Below are 19,766 nucleotides of genomic sequence, written 5' to 3'. Positions count from 1 at the left end.
CTACGAAGGCATACATACTCTAACCCCCTCTTGTTTTGAATCTGTGACCTCTTAGGAGGAAACACATGCTCTTAACCATGCGTTGTCGAACCAAAAACCACCAACGTTAAATTGATTATTTTACCCCGCTTTTATTTTAATTACTAATTTAATTTAATTTTGATGTAATTTGACTAAGTCAAAATGTTTAAAGAACAATAGATTATAACATCTCTCCCATACTAAATTGGATAATATAATATATAAATATATTTAATAATTAAAGGTAAATATTTCTCTTAAAATATCACACATTTAAATCTAGAATAAATAAAATATATAAACTTCTTATTAAAAAAAAACTTTTATTCCAAAAATAGAAAATTCCATAAACCAATTTGGCTAATAACTTTATAGTTAAATTAAAACTATTATATTATTAATATATAATTTTATATTTAATTTATCGTAAACAATGAAATTAAATTATTATTATTATAACCAAATTTATTAATCAAATCCCATTCTCAACCTCTAAAATAAACTTTATCTTAGTAAGCTGTTAAGGGCGCTTGGTTTGAATTACATACACCATGGTATCAAAATACGCGCTCTCTATCTCCGTGCATTGTTTATAACTATTGAATTACCTCCACCATGGTATGAAAATACGCGCGCGCTCTCGCTTTGCATTGTTTATAACTACTAACCTTGGTACAGGCGAGCCTCAATCTATGTTCCTCTCACGCTCGGTAAGTTTTGATTGAAACTAACACATAATATCAGCCTTGACCCTTCTCATCTCCAGTTTCTTTGGCAAGCAGAGCCTTTCATTCTATCAAAACAGCATAAGCAGACCCTTTGATTCCAGCAAACAGCATAACCAGAGCCTATCATTCTAGCAAGCAGCAGTAACCGTAGCAATGGAGGCAGAGAAGTCCAATGCGAAGACAAAAGGGATCAATTCGAAATTACCTACTGCAAGGGTAAAGAAAGAGCCAACTGTGTCTGTCCCGGCTGCAATGGATGTGAGGAAGAGAGAGTCCATTTCCCCCGAAGACACTGATCTTCTGAAGCCTCCTCCTGACAAAATAATAATGAAGAACAAGGAGGCGAACTCATCCAAGGCAGCCAAAGTGAAGAAGGAATTCACGCCCACTGATGTTAATATCGAGGAGGAGAAGGAGGAGGATGAGTCCCCCATTGGCAAGGACGCCAGGCCTAAAGTCGTCTCCATATCCGTCCGGGTCAAGGAAGAGGAGGTATGCCTTTTCATGTCAGATATATCTGTATAAATTACTCGCATGTCTGTCCAGAGCCTGTTTCAAAGATAACAACACATATCATCCATTCCATGAAGGTCAGAAGCTCACTAGGGAATGCTGAGGAAGAAATAATCAATGTCACAACGAAGAAGAAGAAGAATAAAGAGCAGGATGATGTCAAGGATAAAAAACATAGAAAAGTTTATGAATTGCCTGGACAAAAGCATGATCCCCCCGAGGAGGTATCTTCGTTCATATTTTTTGTTTTCATTATGGGTTTTTCAAGCTTAATTTCAGTATCATGGTGGTTGGCGAGTATAGAAAAGAAGGAAAAAAAGTTAAATATCGATCTCGGTTCCTTAAAACGAGTAGAAACATGGAATCTTGGTTTCGTCCAGTTTTTGATTTCTTTAGTTCAGTTGATAGTGAGTCCTGCTTGCCAAATGGATATATTCTTCAATGGGATTGGGTTTTATTGTGGCGGCATGTGAATTGGAATGATGACCTTCTAGAATGAACATATGAGTTGCATTTGGGCATCGGGGCGAGTTTACTATGTCAATGAATCTGGAAATGATCCACAGCCGGCTGTTTCATGTTATTTAAGCATTACCAATTTTAGGAATCCACTTTTAGAAAATGTAAAATATAGCTAACTGCTTTTTCTATACACTGCTGCATGCAGAGAGACCCTTTAAGGATTTTTTACGAGTCTTTGTATGAGCAGAGGCCTACAAGCGAGATGGCCGAATTTTGGTATGTGGATTTCTTTATTGGTCTTATTATAAGAAACTTTAATGGGAGTGCTAATGAGCTTCCACCTGCATTTTCTTGTTGTTTTAGTTACTCGAAGCTTAAAATATCAGAATATGGGTTTCACATAATGTTTAGACGATGACTTGGGCCAAATACTAGTCATGCTACTGATTTGCAAACTTTAACAGAGAACGTGCTACTAATCCTCTGTACAACAACTAAAGGACTAATTCAATTGTCAAACAATACAAGTATGGGAATTGGGATTTGCTCGATTAACCTATGGTTTTGAGCTTGTTATGGTTCCTTGTCATTGCTCTGTCTACAAGGTCACAAATTCAATCCTTGTGGTGTTATTGCATGTGCATACAATTGATGCCCGATGTTGATGTCGTACTCCATCGGTTTACCTGAACGGTGGCCTTGGTCACTTTGGGAGCTTTGCTCAACACTGTTCTTTCTGATATTGTTTTACAAGTGATACTAAAAGTGGGTTGGTCACTTGGAGTGCTTTGCTCAACACTAGTCCTTCTAAGTTCTAGTATTATTTCTAAGTTATAGTAAAGCGGCTACTATCTTTCTTGTTGTTATATTCATCTGTTTCACTGATTGGGTTTTGTTCCTTATTTTTCACCCAGTGAAGAAAAAATAAAAACCAACATAATAGTGGTTTCTGTTTGTTTGGCTCTCAATATTTTTTTGTTTGGCTCTGCAGTCCTGGATCAGGTGTCTATAAATGTATCTTTGTATTTTCAGAAGTATTCATTTTCTTTTCCAAGGAAAAACTTTGTGGGGAACCTCTGGACACTTCCCTGCATCTCACATATGTTACCCAGTGTAAAACCGTTAGTACTGATTATGGTGTCTGACCGGGTGGAAAAATCAAGTGAGGCATGCAACATAGGCAAGCAGCCTGGGGGAATCAAACCTGAGATCTCCTGTATGAAGCTCAAAGCATTCAACCACTTGAGTTAGCCTATTGGGCTTTTTCAGAAGTATTCATCTTTTTTTTTTAATTAAATCAGTCTGCTAGCTCTCAAACTGCAAAATTCTTACGAATTTAGGTCTTGTTGCATGTTTTGGGTTTGCACAGCAGAGATTCTAGTGGAAATCCAAGGATGTATTTATTGGTGTCTATAGTTGGGTTGTCTTTTCAGATGTTATGTTTTGTAGCTACATTGCATTGGCAATTTATTTGCAGGCCATAGTCTTGGCTCTCAATATATAGAATGCATTTCTTAACTTGGTTTCTGGACCAAAGATTAATAGAAGAATATTATGTTGTCAATTGTAACTTATAAGTACTTATTGTCCCTTTTTATTCAACCATTCCCTTGAGAATCACCAAAAACTCTCTACAATCCTTACCATTGCAAATTTGAAAAGTGCGGGAACTGGGCATGTTCCGAAATGCTGTCATGCCTGCCACTTTTGTAGTTGACTGGGAATGTGGGGACTTTTGCATTTGTCATTAAATATTCCCATCCCGGGCAGATGTTCTTAGTGGTTTTGGAAAATGTTTCCAGTTAAGAAACATGGGTCCGTTTTTTCTTCGGAGCAAATCTTTATTCCCCTGCATATACAACATTCATGTAACAGAATCATATTTCACAGATGAAGTCAATTTGTGCAATCCATCACTATCTCAAATTCACAAGGTTTTCCTGAGGCTCTTCACTAGAGGAACTGCAGCTCATCCAATTCGAAAATGCCTTTGGAGAATCTGTTTATAGTATCCATTGCAGCACTGAACAAAGTGTTTGTGAAATACTTTAGTAAACTCAGGAGACTAGTCTGAAGTTTTTCGGATCTCTTTTGCCTTCTCTCAGCACTTTGAGCTTATTGCTGATCTTTGTTTGTTGTTTGTATTTGATTCTCTATTGTTCCTTTAAAATGTCATGAAATCATTTCTGAGAGACCCATTCTGAAGGCATAACTGATCCCCTAAGCTCACGTGTTGCCAAAAACAATCATATCTTTTGCATTGTTCTTTAGAAAACATGTTTATTTTTAAAATTTTTAAATATTTATCTTTTTTGTGAAGAGTTTGCTTTTAAAGTTTCAAAACATAATGCTATATGATCAAGTCTGTCCCTTCACATCAATTTTTAATTTTTTTCACCTCTATTCTATCACCCAAGGTCTCAACTGTGTGCATAGTTCTCCCATTATTATGCTAAATTGTCCTTGAAGAATTAGTTCCAAGGGGGTTGAATGAACACTTAGGGAGGGAAAGTGTCAATGCCTCCTTGCACAGTCCTTTTTGTTGAAAAATGTAACTAGGTTCGGTCTTCATAATGATATGTGTAATTATGATTTTATGTAATTGATGTAAAGAAAATAAAATTATTTTTGTAATGCTTGAGTCATGGGTTTCATGCCCAAGGAATTTTATTTTATAGTTAAGGCTCTCATTGTGAGCCTTTAGGGTTGGTCAAGTCATAAAGTCTATGAAGTCAATGTCATGTATTGAAGACATGTTACATATTCTAAAAAGTAATTTTGATTGTGTGAATAACCCTCCAAGCCATGTCACAAGCTCACCTTGATATTGGCCTAAAGATAATTCTAGAAAGGAATGTCAGCCTTGTCACTAGGAGAGTCGACCTATTTTATGGACAGACTACTATAAATAGGACAGCTTGGCCTCACTTGCGACAAGCATTTCGGTCAAGCATCAAGAATAGAGAAAGAAGTGCGAGTATCACTAGAAGAAAGAGATCATCATCAAGCAAACAAATAAGGAACCTAATCGAAGTTGCTGGGCACTGTTTTTGGGCTAGTCTCTTCACACATGTGACAGAAACTAGGGTTTCTGCAGTAGTGTCATAACAGTCCTTGAGGAAGTTTCCAAGAAAGGTATCCAAATCAGCTCCCTTGCTAGCCGAATTCACCTAGACATGTCTTCAAGTATAGCAAAGGAGAAAAACATCTCCAAACTCTGCCTCATCTCCCACGTGCAAAATTGCAGAGGTATGGATTGCAGGTCTGTGGAAAGGAACCAAAATTTCTGGGCAGCCGAGAAGTGTAGTACATGAAGGCAGTTTGATTTGTGTTGAATTGAGCAAGAAGAAGAAGCGGAAAAGAAGGATCTTGTGACGTGGTCTTGGAGAGGTTGTGTCAAGGGTCTTGGTCTTGGTATTCATCAATTGAAGTCTCTATAAGAAGAAGAATTCGTTTGGGTTTTCCTCTCAAGTTGGAGAGGTTTTGGCCCTGGTTAATCGCCTATATTTTGTGTCTCTTGTCTCTTTATTGTTTATGCTTTGGTAGCTGTTTGATGAAGAAGAACACTATAATAATCTAAGTAAAGAGAAGATCCTAATCTAAAGAAGTAAAACACATTCACAAGTAGTTATCATTAGAAGAGAAATCACCTAATCCTAATGCCCCAGACTCTAGAGTTCTCAACATGGTATCAGAGCAAAAGTGACAAATCAAAGAAAGGGCATCTCATCAAGGGACACACAAGCACTTAAGGATCAATCTTGAAGTACATCAAAGCAAAGTCAAGATCTACAAATAACCCTAGATTGAAGAAGAAGTCTACACTAGAAGAAGCCTTGGGATCTTCAAGAGACTGCAAAGACCCTACTCAAGTTGAAGAAACCTACAAATCAAAGTATCATGAAGACTATTCATCCAAGAGAAGCAAGATCAAGGACATTGTCATCATCTTCAAAAGGTTCTAAGGCAATCTCCTTTTTCTTTAAAGCAAGGACCTTACCATTAAAGAAGATTATCCAAGAAGCATCAAGAAGTCATCATTGATCGTCATCAACAAGGACATCTCCATCAAAGGATCTAAAGTGATCTCCCTCTTTGTGGAGTCAAGGATCACTCTTGAAGAGAACTATCTTCATCAAGGAGAAGTTCTTTATTATTTGTATCATCATCAAATTTAGGGAGACAACAAGTGGAAGAAGCATCTTCACAAGTAAGTATATTTATGTCTACATTTGAATCTGTCAAAATGTCTTTTTGCAAGGAAAACAACAAATTGGTTGGGGCTTCAAACTTTCTTGTATGGAAGAAGAGGACAAATCTGAATCTCATTGAGAATGAGGTCATGGAACATGTCAAGGGTTCAATCACCAAACCTCCAAAAGAAGATACTCAAGCACTTGCAAGGCTTATTAAAGGGGAAGTAAGGGCTCAAAAGATTCTCATATAATCCATCAAGGATCCCCTCATTCCATATGTATCAAAACTTGAAACTTCAAAATAAATATATGACAAATTGGTAGAGTTGTTTTCCATAAGCACTGCAAGATAAGTTATCTCTCTAAGGCAAGAACTCTACAAGCTAAGAATATCAAAAGCAGAAGGAATAACGTCATACTTTATGAGGATATCTGAAATAAGGGATCAACTTCAAGATCTAGGAGAAATAATGTCTAACAAGGAGATGACCACTGTAGTACTAAATGCACTACCAGAGGAGTGGGGTAACTTTACTTCAAGCATTTATGGGAAGAAAGAAGCTACTCCATTCCAGGATCTATGGTCACTATGCAAGATTGAAGAAACCAGGCTGAAGGCAAAAATTGATGTAGGATCAATGAACAAACTCAAGCATATGCTGCTATGGCAAAGAGAAAAGGGAAGTTTGGGAAATTTGGTCCTCAGAAAAGAAAGAAGAACATGGCAAAGGTTCGATGCTATGGATGTCAAGAATATGGGCATTACAAGAGAGATTGTCCTAAGCTCAAGAAGGAAAATAACAAAAGAGGTAGAGAAGAAGCCCATATCACCGAAGAAGTGGAGGAAGCTGAAAGGAAGAAATCCAAGAAAGAGGAAGTAAAAGATCTCTACTATGACTGAGATAGTTTTCTTCACCTAGTTCTTTTCAAGTTTTTGTTTCAAGTTTTTCTGTTGTAAGATATGGCTATCATGAGTCACTAAGAAAGCATGATAGATGCATCATGTTAGGAGATGACATCATAGAAGCATTAAAAGCAAGGGCTTGTGACATCATCATAGGGAAGCATGGCAATTAACTGAAATAGAAGTATATGGCAAGATACAACTCTTGGTAACCTCATTAGAAGCATAAGTGATACATAGGGAAGAAGGGTTATGAGTGGTACAAGACTCATCATACATCAGTTAAAAGGAAACATTTGTTGGATGAGGATACTCAAGATCCTTTGTTGGAATCTTCATCGGAAGGTTCACCAATCAGAAGGATGCAAGTAACTCCAAATTGTAGGAATTCATGGAAGGATGGTATGATGTCAAAAGAAGTGAAGCGGATCAAGGAATTGAAGATCTTTCAATCGAGGAAGCTGCTGAAGAAAATCTAGATGACCTAAAAGAAAATGACGTATGTATGCTTGTATTTGATACAATAGAGTCATGTCATATAGTTGCAGGTAACATGGATAAATGCTTTATCTCGAGAGCATGATCAAAAGGAAGGATCTCTTGAAAAGATGCAAGAAGGCATGGGTCACACATTGCCTAGATGATATCAACATAATATGTCCTCATATGAAATATGAGGTGGTTGACAATATTTGTAGGAACTATAATTGAAAGTTCCTGGAAAGGAAACCTGTGAAGAAAGAAATAGATCATGAATTATGCAACTATGAAGAAAGCAATCAACATCTAAGGGCTAAAAGGTTTGACTATGATATCTCCATGAAAGATACGATGACCCTTATGAAGTCTGAAAAAGAAAGAGACCCTTGACAATATATATCTTTTGGAGATGTGTCAATATGTATGCAAGATGCTGATGCTCATAGGAAGCTGTCACAATGAAAGACCATCACAAAGGTAATTTTTGATTTAATGTTTATTTCTTATTTTTGAATAATATCTGCTTATGTAGGGCTGCCAAGGGAAGAGTTGTGGATGTCTTCCATAACTAATGCCCATGTAGTAGGATGAAAGATCCTTAAGAAAACATGGCATGAAGAAGGCAACATGGCATAAAGGAAGACCATATATGGACTAATGGATCACTTTCCAATGAAAGGAATGATGACATGACTAATTTATGGATGAAAGTGATGGATGATCTATGACCTACGAAGAAGTCCAAAAATATGTAGACTCTATAAAGAAGAAATTAATGACATCAAAGGAAGGAGTTCCACAAGCAGCTTGTTGTCCCATGATCTCCACCTAAAGAGTTGTTGGAAGCAAGTCCCTAATTAAGAGGGAGCTTGGGTACATTCCTTTTATGGAATGGGTTGGTCATTCTTGGTTAAGAGGGAGTGACAGATATGGTTCTCTACTTCATGTGTCATGCACTAGATCAGGACTAATAGTCATAAGTCTTAATGAAGGCCATGAGGGGAGATAAACACATCATTCTTGTCTTCATCTGGGAAGACAGAATGAAGGATTGGGTAAACATCTGGCATCCGATACTCTTTGGGGATGAGTTAGGGCATCCAAGATAAGAGTAGTCGTAGAGGAACGATATTCTTTGAGGATTGGGAATCCAAGATGAGAATAGTCTTAGTGGAACATACTCTAAGAGAACCCGGGGGGGTATGTTCTGAGAGAGACAATGATGAGGGTGTCTATACATCATTGGTCTCGCCAACATTGAGCTCTGATCTTGTGGAGAGATAGAGCTGTTAGTCAAGGCTGTGCTATGTGACAACACTGGATGATATGATGCTATACAGATGGGTTACCAATTTGACTCTTCTTATGAGAATTCTTCAGATTAAGAATGTCCAAGTATCTCGTATGGATTATGAATGCCTCCTTAGTTAAGAGGGAGTGTTGAAAAATGTAACTATGTTCAGACTTCAAAATGACATGTGTAATTATGATTTTATGTAATTGATGTAAAGAAGAAAATAAAATTATTTTTGTAATGCTTGAGTCATGGGTTTCATGCTCAAGGAATGTTATTTTATAGTTAAGGTTCCCATTGTGAGCCTTTAGGGTTGGTCATCAAGTCATAAAGTCTAGGAAGTTAATGTCATGTATTAAAGACATGTTATATATTGTAAAAAGTAATTTTGATTATGTGAATAACCCTCCAAGACCATGTCACAAGCTCACCTTGATGTTAGCCTAAAGATAATTCTAGAAAGGCATGTTGGCCTTGTCACTAGGAGAAGTCGAACTATTGTATGGATAGACTACTATAAATAGGACAACTCGGCCCCACTTGAGACAAGCAATTCGGTCAAGCATCAAGAACAGAGAAAGAAGTGCGAGAATCACTAGAAGAAAGAGATCATCATCAAGCGAAGAAAGAAGGAACCTAATCGAGGTTGCTCGGCACTATTTTTGGGCAAGTCTCTTCGCACGTGTGGCAGAAACTAGGGTTTTTGTAGTAGTGTCATAACAGTCCTTGAGGAAGTCTCCAAGAAAAGTCTTCGAATCAACTCCCTTGCTAGCTGAAATCTCCTAGACAAGTCTTCAAGTATAGCAAAGGAGAAAAGCATCTCCAAACTCTCTCCCTCATCTCCCACGTGCGAAGTTGCAGAGGTACAGATTGCAAGTCTATGGAAAGGGACTGAAATTTCAAGGTAGCTGAGAAGTGCAATACATGAAGGTAGTTTGACTTGTTAACTTGAGCAAGACGAAGAAGCAGAAAGAAGGATCTTGTGACTTGGTATTGGAGAGGTTGTGTCAAGGGTCTTGGTCTTGCTATTTGTCAATTGAAATTTCTATAAGAAAAAGAATTCGTTTGGGTTTTCCTCTCAAGTTGGAGAGTTTTTGGCCTCGACTGATCACCTATATTTTGTGTCTTGTGTCTTTATTGTTTATGCTCTAGCTGTTTGGTGAAGAAGAACACTATAATAATCTAAGTAAAGAGAAGATCCTAATCCAAAGAAGTAAAAAGCATTCACAAGCAGTAATCATTAGAAGAGAAATCACCTAATCCTAATGCCCTAGATTTCTCAACACCTCTTGCTCAGGGCCAGTGGTTGCTAGTCTTAGAAGTTAGGGGATGTTCTCTTTGATCTCCAGTAAGGAATATTAAATTGTGCCCTGCAAAAGTCTTCAAATCTACAAAATATAATCTTTGACGTCTTCAAAATAGTTTAGATTTCTACCATTAAACACTTGAGAACAAGAAGTGTGGTTCAAATTTACACTTAAAAATATTAAATCATCATCTGCCCTTCGTAAATTTACAATAAATCATTTAGATCTGTGACAAGAGATTGTTGATATGCAAGTAAAACAGAGAAAAGCAGTGAATGAAACTGTTATTTTTACTTGTGTTTTCAACCATTACCTTCAATCCAATGGGCACGGGAAGAAAATAAAAGAAAACTAGTGAGGCAAGTGTTACTTGAAACTCACTACTTCAGAAAAGTCAACATCAAAATATCAAACCCATAGTGGCAAGATTTGAATATGAAGACCAATTCAAATACAATATTTTGGTACTGATAAAACATGTAACAAAAAATCTAGTGTGGCTCCAATACGGAAATATCATCCCATAGATATGATATTATCTGTCTTACTGGATCCGTGTAGTCTAGATATTGAAGTTGTGAATCTGTAGTTTTGAATGATTGATGCTGGGCTAATATTGGCTGTGGCAATATGCCGACTTTAAATCCCACAAGACCTAACTCAGTCAAAAGGCGCTTCCTTCAATCCAACTTAAGGGAGATAAATCCCTTCCTTATATGTTTAAAACCAAGTGGGAGGAGTCATAAGGGTATGGTTTAGATCCCTTATAGAAAAAACACAACTGCCTACCCGTTCATGGGTGATTTAATTCATTACAAACTTTGTATGGGTTAAGGTTTCCAACTCAATCCTTCAATAAGAACCACTGTGGCTGAAACTCTTTATGACATGTGCATGACCCGTATAAATATACACAAATCATGATTGTGGAACGAAGGTGTTGCAACGAAGGTTCTTACCTTTCCATGCGCAGTCCCGAGCCTTGACGCATATCCTTTCCTTTATTCGCTAAGCTCTTGCCAATGCTCTAGCAACCAAGGGTTATGACCTTGGTCCTCGCTCTTTTATGTTATGTGCAAGATCCAATTTCCCGGGACACACAAGATTCTTCCGTAGGTCTCATCAATCAATGAAACAACTCCACATCGCCGCCCTCACACATCGTCCTGGCTCGTCCAAAGATGTGCGCAAAGGAAATTGTCCTTCCGGGAGACAAACTCTGGAAAAATGGAGTTTCTCTCGTTAATTGTAGCACTTGAACTCCGTCAAAGTTGGCCCCACCTTTTCAAAACACGTTGCACTGACCTTCGGGTAGAGTCAACAATTCTTGTGACCCACTTGTTAGTTGCATCCTCCAATAAATGTGATTCGCATCATCCCGACGTTTGACACATTGGACGATCCTCCATGTCATCCCGACTGTTCTTTGGAATGCTTCTTATTCAATCGTTCGGGTAACGAAAATTTTCTCGTGTTTGTTCTTTGAAAGTTGTCGACATCCACCAACATGTTGTAAACCATGTCATCCCGACTCTTTCCTCATTGGCTGGTGCTCCTCTGCGTGCTTCTCCTTTGTTCTTCCAAGGAAGACATCGTGGGACACGTTAGCCCAACTTTTGTTATGCAACAAATTCTTCTAGACAAAGCCTTGTTTCTATTTCTTGGCCTCCATTATGTGATAAACTTTCACAGGCTCCAAATAAATAAATTAATTTGCTCTTTCTTCATTATGTTCTTGGTTATTGTTGCGCTACTCCTACACAGGAATAGCTCCAAACTTTTGCTGCACTCCTTTCTATGGCTCCTTTCGTCCCTTTTTAGCCTCCACGCTTCCTCTGCACTACTTTGATTCTACACGAGATTGTTCTCTTTAAGGAATGATATTCATACCGCTCTTCCTCTTGAGATTTGCTACAATTGTTCTTCAACCTCTGTCTCTGCGCGCACAATCCCTCCCGAGCCTTACTGCATCCATTACGTTTTACAATGCCCTCACCTATTACAAACACATGGTGTATTCTCATAAATATAACGTTAAGGCTCGATTCCAACAATGTGCAAGGATGTAAAATCAATCCTCTATCACTTGAAAATATGAATTCTATTTAAATTAGGTCTTGTACAAAAGTTACAAAAGGACCCTCCTTTGGCCCGATTTACATGAAACTGGCCCTTCTTGGCCTCGTGGCCATACTCGGCTTCAATCTCTCCTATTCTCCTCTCTTTGATGGATCTCCTTAAGGCTTAATGCCTTTTTGGCTTACAAAAATATGCAAAAGTATCCCAAACACGAATTAGTTCAAATCCACAATTCACTCAACTAATAAGCTCCCAAGAATCCTCTAGATTCACAAAATCCTCTCAAGAAATCTATCCTATCCCAAGATGTCCCTAACTCAGCCAACCTTCTGAGACTTCTTCTTAGAAGAAGATCTCATTCCATACCAATTACATTAATATTACAATATTTTTAAAAACATAGAAAATTACAAATAGTTGACAATTTAGGGAACCAACTCCCCTAATAAATGAATGACCCTTAGGTATAGTCAAATGTATTTGACTTGGAGGTTGGATGCTCCTGCATCAATGATCAACTTGCATCTGTGTAGGATCCGTTAACAAAATGGATCTAGAGTTGTTGGAGACTGATCCTGTGCAGTGGAGGTGTGTCAAACAAATTGCAGGCAGGTCCTGTGGAACAGGAGGTGGCTTGAGTGACAGGGAACCCCACCATGCACAAATCCCATGTAATGTCCCCTATGGATTAATTGCCCATGAGAAGAAGGAATAACCTATCCCACGGTGTAGGCTATAGTGTTGATAAAGGGGGAAAACCCAATTATCGAATGTTTGGAGCAACATTGGTTAAATTTTACATCAGCTGGGGCAAAAAGCCCAAATTGGGGGTGGCACTTGCAACCCTTCACATTTGAGAAAACCCCATGAGGAAACCTATAAATAAAGTAGAGTTGGAATCACTTTTCGTCATCGATTTAGATTGAATATCTCTGTTTTCTTGAGCTGAGGCTATGAGGGTTTTAAGACCTCTTCTGCTTGATTAGCTTCGGTGGAGGTGATCCCACCCTATTTAATCCTTTTGTCCAGTTTTGGTGGAGGCGATCCCACCCTACCTAGAAACCTTTTTCCTTGTTCTGCCACAGCTTTTTCTTGGAACATATCGGGTCTATTTTTGGTACATTGAGAAGTTCCTTGTTGAGTTGGCAGACTTGATCTGTGGGTGTTTAAGGACAGTAAGATCTGCGGCTCACTTGGAGGACAAATCCGAGGTCATTAAGGAGAGCGCAGACATTTCTGGTGGATGCCACAGGCCAAGGGCTGCAGGGCCTAGGGCTGAGGGTCATAGTGCTGAGGGCCTCAGGCCCCAATTCTGACAGCCTAATATTCTGAGGCAGATTCTTAATTTGTTTTGATGAGAAAAGGAACAGATTCTTTGTGGCTGAACTACAGCTCCTGTGGCACCAAGACTCCTAATCCAAGTTAGTAAAGACAGTCTTAGTGGACTGCCTGGTTACCAATTGTCTGAGTTGAACAGTTAATCTATTTCTGGGCTACCCTAGGGCAGCAAAGGTATTTTCTCTGGTCACTCGACTGGTCAACAACAAACTGGAACAGCAAAGGTTTTTGGACACCAGAAGCTTGTTTAAGTAGAGTGGAACTGCAGTGAAGCCTCCCTGAGGCGCCGAGGTCTGAATCTAAGCAAGGAAGTTGTTGGGCAGCAAGAGAGGTCTAGTGTAGCTTGGACCATCCACAGTCAGCACAGCTGTCACAACAAGGGCTACTTCAATAACAGATCTCATTCAAGAATCTGAGGTTTACATAAGCTCGGATCAGAAAAGGACAATCCCAGGGCAAAGCGGATCCCTGTGCAGTAAGAGTAGAATAGCACAGTAGATAATAAATTGTTATAGTATACGTGGACTGATTAGTTTAGCATGGTTACAGTGTGTACTGGTTTACAAATTGCTGACACTGCAAATCAGCATTGTATTGAGGAATCATTGATTGGATACATTTGCTGTTATTGGGCAGTCAGCCCTAAGTTGTTGTGCCTTAATTAGGGTATTCTGTATTATATTACTGTGGAGATTTTATGTTCATGTATACATAGGAGATATCTACTGCGGTATGAATGTGTATTGCTTCTTTCTGTTTATTTGGAGAAAGAAAACCCTAGTCAAGTAAAACCAAGAAAACCAAGAAAACCCTAGTCAAGTAAAACCCAAAGGGCAAAATTTACCCCAGGGGCCAGGACAGTACATCCCAAGCAAAACATCTAGATATTTTTGTTTTTTATATGTTTTTGACAATTTTCAAAAACTCAAAGACCTAAGACCCGAGGCCCCACTATAATATGACCCCTATCCCACTTCCAAGACACTGAGCATCAGTTCCAGGAGATTTTGTCTGAGGTTGTGTAAGAGTGACTGTTCCAAGAGATTGTCTAATGTTGTGTAAGAGCAACTGTTCCAAGGGTGACTATTCCAAGAATGCCCGTGTAAGTGAATGCGGCATCAACTCTGCAGCAAGCAGCAAGTAATCACTGCACTATAGATTCACCACAGCAAGTGGCAACACAGCAAAGAATCATTGAACTACAGGTGACAGTTCTGACTCCTGAGTTTGACTGTTTAGTGTTTGAACTTGTTACTTTACTGTTTAGTATATAACTTACAAGTGAGATTTGGAGTGATTTTAGCTCTTTTAGTCTGGAAACATTAGCATTATGCAATATGTATACCCGTCTTAGAAGATTAAACTATATCTTCTATAAGTCTATAGAAGATATAGTTTAATCGGCATTGGCCAAGTTTGGCTTGTCATTAACTATTTAATAGTGAGATCTTAGTTGTTCAACTGTATAACTGTTGGAAGAATATTTGTACAGGTTCTTATCAAATGAAATCTTAGAATCTAAGTCGTGAATCTTTACTAGTTTCACTGTTTACTAGATTAGCTTTCTAGTCACTGTTAACTAGTTTAACTTCTGCAGATTGAAATGTATGAACCTTTAAGTGTCTTTTGTCGCCCCTTCAGGATTAAACGTAAAATGTGCAAGTTGCCCTTTGTGGCTCATTCAAATTAAATTTGTTAAAAAGTGTAGCCAAGAAGGTCTTCTTCTTGACTTGTGCCTTAGTCAAGAAAGACTACAAACAGTCTTCTTTTAGCATGCACGAGTTCCTAAGAAATAGGATGAGTTGAGCGTGACAGTTTGTTAATTTATGGTATGTTCTATGCTTAGAGCAGTTTACTTCAAATTCTTCTTATTAGCCACTGTTTAGCAATGCTATTAACATAAAGTAAAATGCTGATAGAACATTAATAGATCGACAGAAAACAAGCCAAGACAAGAGACACCAGATGTGGCGGCTAGCCAGGGACAAACCCCAATGTGGGAGAACTCTTTGATCAATTCTTCTATAATCTTCAATAGTTCATCAAAGAGAGAAATAGTACAAATATACAAATCTGTAATTTTATGACAGCAGCAGCAAACCCTAACCAGCAAAGTCAAAGCTGGTCAAACAAGATAGAATTGACCTCCAATCAGCTTGGTCAATATCCCAGTCAACTCGACCTCCAACAGCAAGAAGAGGCAGCCCATAAACAGTCTGAAAAACCCAGTCAAATGAAGTCAACTGAAGTCAACCTGCTGCCAGCAATTAGGGCAGTCAACGCTGGTCAAACCTGAGGTCAGAATGCCTCGGTTTGCGTGCCAAAATCTACGGCCTGCCTAGGAGAAACAGCCACACCAAAACTGCACTTAAGAAAAGTCCACGCTGGTCAAAGATACATCTGCAGCCCTGGTCAACGCAGTCAAACAGTTCTTTGTCCTCAAATCTGCGTCCTCCAACTTCGTCCTTCAGCGTTCTCCTTCCCACGTGTGTGCTGCTCCTTGTGTGTAAACCCAATCAACTAAGGAGAGAAGAATGTGAGAGATGAGATGAGTGAATAATGCCTCAACCTATCTTGTATTTATATGAAACGTTGAGGATGTGTGCCACACATTTCGCTGCTGGCCGACCTTGACAATTTGTCAAGTAAATGCAAATAAATTCATATCTCCATAAATACATGCCGGAATAGGATGATTGTTAGATCAATCCTATGCCTCTCGATGAGAGGAATCCAAGAAAAATATCAGCTGCCATAAATAAGATGACCCACATGGAGTTTGGCCCTAGTTGCCAATTTTAACACTCCCTCTCAACTAGGGAGAACTCCATCTGCTAATCCATCTGACCATCAGTACTATCTTTGCCATCAAATGCACTGCCTTGCTCTGATCAGCTCTGCTGAACTATGAAGAAGAAGAAATGATCGAGAATGTATCATACCATCCTCCACTGACCCAAAGTCAGTCCTAGAGAGTGTCATATCACTCTTACTGGTCCCAGATCAGTGCCAGAAGAGAGTGTCTCAAGCCACTCATACTGATCCCAGATCAGTTTCATTGATCCCAGATAAATGGAGGTCATCCTAGCATAGGGAGTATGGTAAATACAACGATGCGTTCATCGATAGTACTACTATGGTCCCTAACCCCATTTCCCTACTCATTGGCTAGATGAGAGGTACTTCCCATGAGTTCAAGAGTGCATGGGTAGGATGCCTCGACAGGAGAACCATTCATCCTGTCAGGAGAACCATTCATCCCGTCCATAAGTCGCCACTGGGTATCACAGGGGAAGGCTGAACCTTTCACCTTGTACATAGTGCACCACTAGGGGAGGGTGAGTCGCCCTATGGTCGCTTGTCGCTCCAAGAAGTACCCCAAGCCCCCCGGAGCTCCCAGAGCTCAATGCATGCATCATGCAGGACCCTCATAAGAGGGTCTCTCAACAACTCCAAGTCGTTCTCGGAAAGTCAAGAATTTGACCTTTCCCAGGGGCTTTGTCAGAATGTTGGTGACCTGCTCATCTGTACCGATATGATGGAGCCTTATTGCTCCCCGTTGTACCATATCCCGGATAAAGTGGTACCTGATATCGATATGTTTGGAGCGATCATGAAATACGAGATTCTCTGATAAACGAATCCCACTCTGGTTGTCACATAGGATCATGGTAGTATCCAATGTAAATCCAAACAGCTCACTGAAGAGCTTCCGCAACCAGACAGCCTCACAAGAGGCCATACTCACAGCAATGTACTCTACCTCAACGGTGCTCAAAGCCACCGACTTCTGCTTCCTGCTCATCCAGGATATCGAGGCAAATCCCAAAGAGGAACAACACCTGGAAGTGCTCTTTTGGTCCACCACACTGCTTGCCCAATCAGCATTGGTATATCCATGTAGTCTCACATCTCTGGCAGTGTATCTCAACCCATGAGTGATTGTGCCACAAAGATATCTTAACAGGTTTTTGGCACTAATCCAATGTGAGTGGTGAGTCTTAACCATATGTTGACTGCAAAACATATATCGGGACAGGAGTTCACCAAGAACATCAATGCTCCTATGAGTTGACCCTACTCGGTTGCGTTTTGCAAAACAGGTTCAGCAACACTACCACTTAACTTCTTGAAGTCAAGCTCCATTGGGGTAGTCATGGGCTTGCAGTCCACCATACCGAATCTCTCCAATATCTTTACCACATATTTTCCTTGAGATAGGAAAATCTCCCTTGGCTTCTACTAGACTTCCAGTCCTAGGAAATAGTGCATCAGTCCTAAGTCCTTCATCTCAAACTCCGAAGCCAACTCCCTCTTACCTTTGTGAATGAGGGGGTTTGCACTTATCAGAAAGAGGTCGTCAACGTACAACACTAGTATGAGAGGTTTATCATCTTCAACTTTAATGTAAAGGTTAGGGTCAGCTTCACTCCTAGTGAATCCCAGCTTCATCATGTAGCTATCGATCCTCTCATACCAAGCTCGGGGTGCTTGCTTCAGCCCATAGAGGGATTTCTTCAACCTGCACATGTGAGATTCTCGATCATGAATCTCAAATCCTTCCGGTTGTTCCACATAGACTTCCTCTTTGATCGAACCATGCAAGAATGCGGTCTTGACATCCATCTGATGTAGGTTCCATCCTTGCGAAGCAGGAAAGGTTACGATCGAGTGGATGGTGGTATATCGGGCAACAGGTGCAAATATCTCGTCATAGTCTATACCTTTCTTTTGAGAGAAGCCACGAGCGACAAAACGAGCCTTATACTTTTCAACACTTCCATCAGCTCCATGCTTTATCTTGTAAAGCCATTTCGAAGTGACAATAATTTTGTCCTGGGGTCTAGGGACCACATCCTAGACATCGTTCTTCATGATGGACTTGTATTCCTCAGCCATAACATCCTTCCATACTTGATGCTTCATGGCTTCTGCGAAAGATGAGGACTCATTTTGAATGATCGTGCTCATAATGGTCAAGTATCCATGATACCTGGTCAGCTTTACTTTCCCGGAAAGTCCCTCTGCGTGCAATGTGTCCTTCAACATCATCAAGTGTCCCCTTAAGCCATGAGGGCCTCTTCTTAGAAGAGGAAGGCTCTTGCGGAGGGGGATCAACAGGGTCCATAGATTCTTCCACTTCGGGCACCGTTTCATCTTGCTTTTCTTCCGGTTTGCTGGTGTTAGCTTCTCCAGATTTCCTTAGTATAGGAAGATTGTCAACTTTGCTAAGAGCCATATCTTCGTCAAAGGTGACATCATGACTAATTTCGACTTCCCTTTGACCAGCCACATAAATTCTATAGCCCTTAGTATTTTCGCTATAGCCCACGAAGATTCCCTTCTTTCCAGATGCACCCAATTTATTCCTTTTCTCTTTCGGCACATGAAAATAAACAGGACTTCAAATTTTTTTAAAATGAGATACATCAGGTTTCTTACCAGTGAACATCTCTTCAGGAGTCTTGGAATCCAATGCTTGATGAGGACATCTGTTTTGAACATATATGGCGGTATTCGCAGCTTCAGCCCATAGAAACTTTGGAAGCCTTTGATCATGGAGCATGGAACGAACAACTTCCAAAATTGTACGGTTCTTCCTTTTCGCCACACCATTCTGCTCAGGAGTGTATGGTGTTGTGGTCTCCCTCTTAATGCCAGCTTCTTTACAAAAGTCATGGAACTCATTGGATTCATACTCGGTCCAATTATCAGTCCTTAAGATCTTGATCTTCTTCTCAGAGTGATTCTCGATCAAGGCTTTGAAGTGACGGAACCAGGAGAACACTTCATCCTTCTTTTTCAAGAAGTATGTCCAAGTCTTGCGAGAATAATCATCTGTAAAAGTGAGGTAATATAAATATCCTCCCAAGGAGTTCACAAGCATCATACTAGATATGTCGGAGTGAACCAATTGCAATATACTAGAGTTCTCGCTTTGGCTTGAGGAGAATGGTCCCCTTTTGCGTTTTCCTTCGGCACACCTCGGACATATACCTTCTTGCTCTACTTTAAACTCGGGCATCCCTGTCACCATTTGTCTCACATTAGGTAGAGCTTTATAATGAAGGTGGGCAAACCTCTGGTGCCATAGTTCAGACTGAAGAGATGTGTCACAAGACACGACACTCAACAAACTTCCTTAGACTTGATATAAAGAGTCAACTCGAAACCCAAGAATGAAAGCATCTTTAAAATTCTTTTTCCATACACGTACCTTGCCATCGATGAAGGCCACCTTGTAGCCTTTGTCTTCCATTGCCAAAATGGACACCAGGTTCTTCTTGAGATCAGGTACATATAAGACTTTTTGCAAATGAATTGTGTTATGTTGATTCAATTGAAGAGAAACATTCCCTACGCCTTTCATGGGATATTTGGAGTTGTCTCCAAGAATAATTTCTAGGTTGGTATCCTTCTCTATCAGATTAGAGAGAGCTTCTT

At 39.6% G+C, this 19,766-nt stretch overlaps 1 protein-coding gene across 1 annotated transcript in view; it reads left to right on the top strand.

The window, feature by feature from the left end:
* Nucleotides 1-576: 576 nt before the first annotated feature.
* LOC149191881 (uncharacterized) overlaps nt 577-19,766 on the top strand; it is a 90,426-nt gene continuing 71,236 nt past the window's right edge. The window contains exons 1-3 of the mRNA XM_089406275.1: nt 577-1,241; nt 1,340-1,486; nt 1,930-2,000. Of these exons, the coding sequence (XP_089262401.1) occupies nt 903-1,241; nt 1,340-1,486; nt 1,930-2,000 (557 nt within the window). The 5' untranslated portion in view covers nt 577-902. The remainder of the gene's footprint in view (nt 1,242-1,339; nt 1,487-1,929; nt 2,001-19,766) is intronic.

The sequence above is a fragment of the Pinus tabuliformis genome, chromosome 2_2 (assembly GCF_031772625.1).
Source record: "Pinus tabuliformis cultivar Carrire ecotype Pingquan chromosome 2_2, CPIR1, whole genome shotgun sequence".
Classification (NCBI taxonomy): Eukaryota; Viridiplantae; Streptophyta; class Pinopsida; order Pinales; family Pinaceae; genus Pinus; species Pinus tabuliformis.
This window is presented reverse-complemented; position numbering and strand designations above follow the sequence as displayed.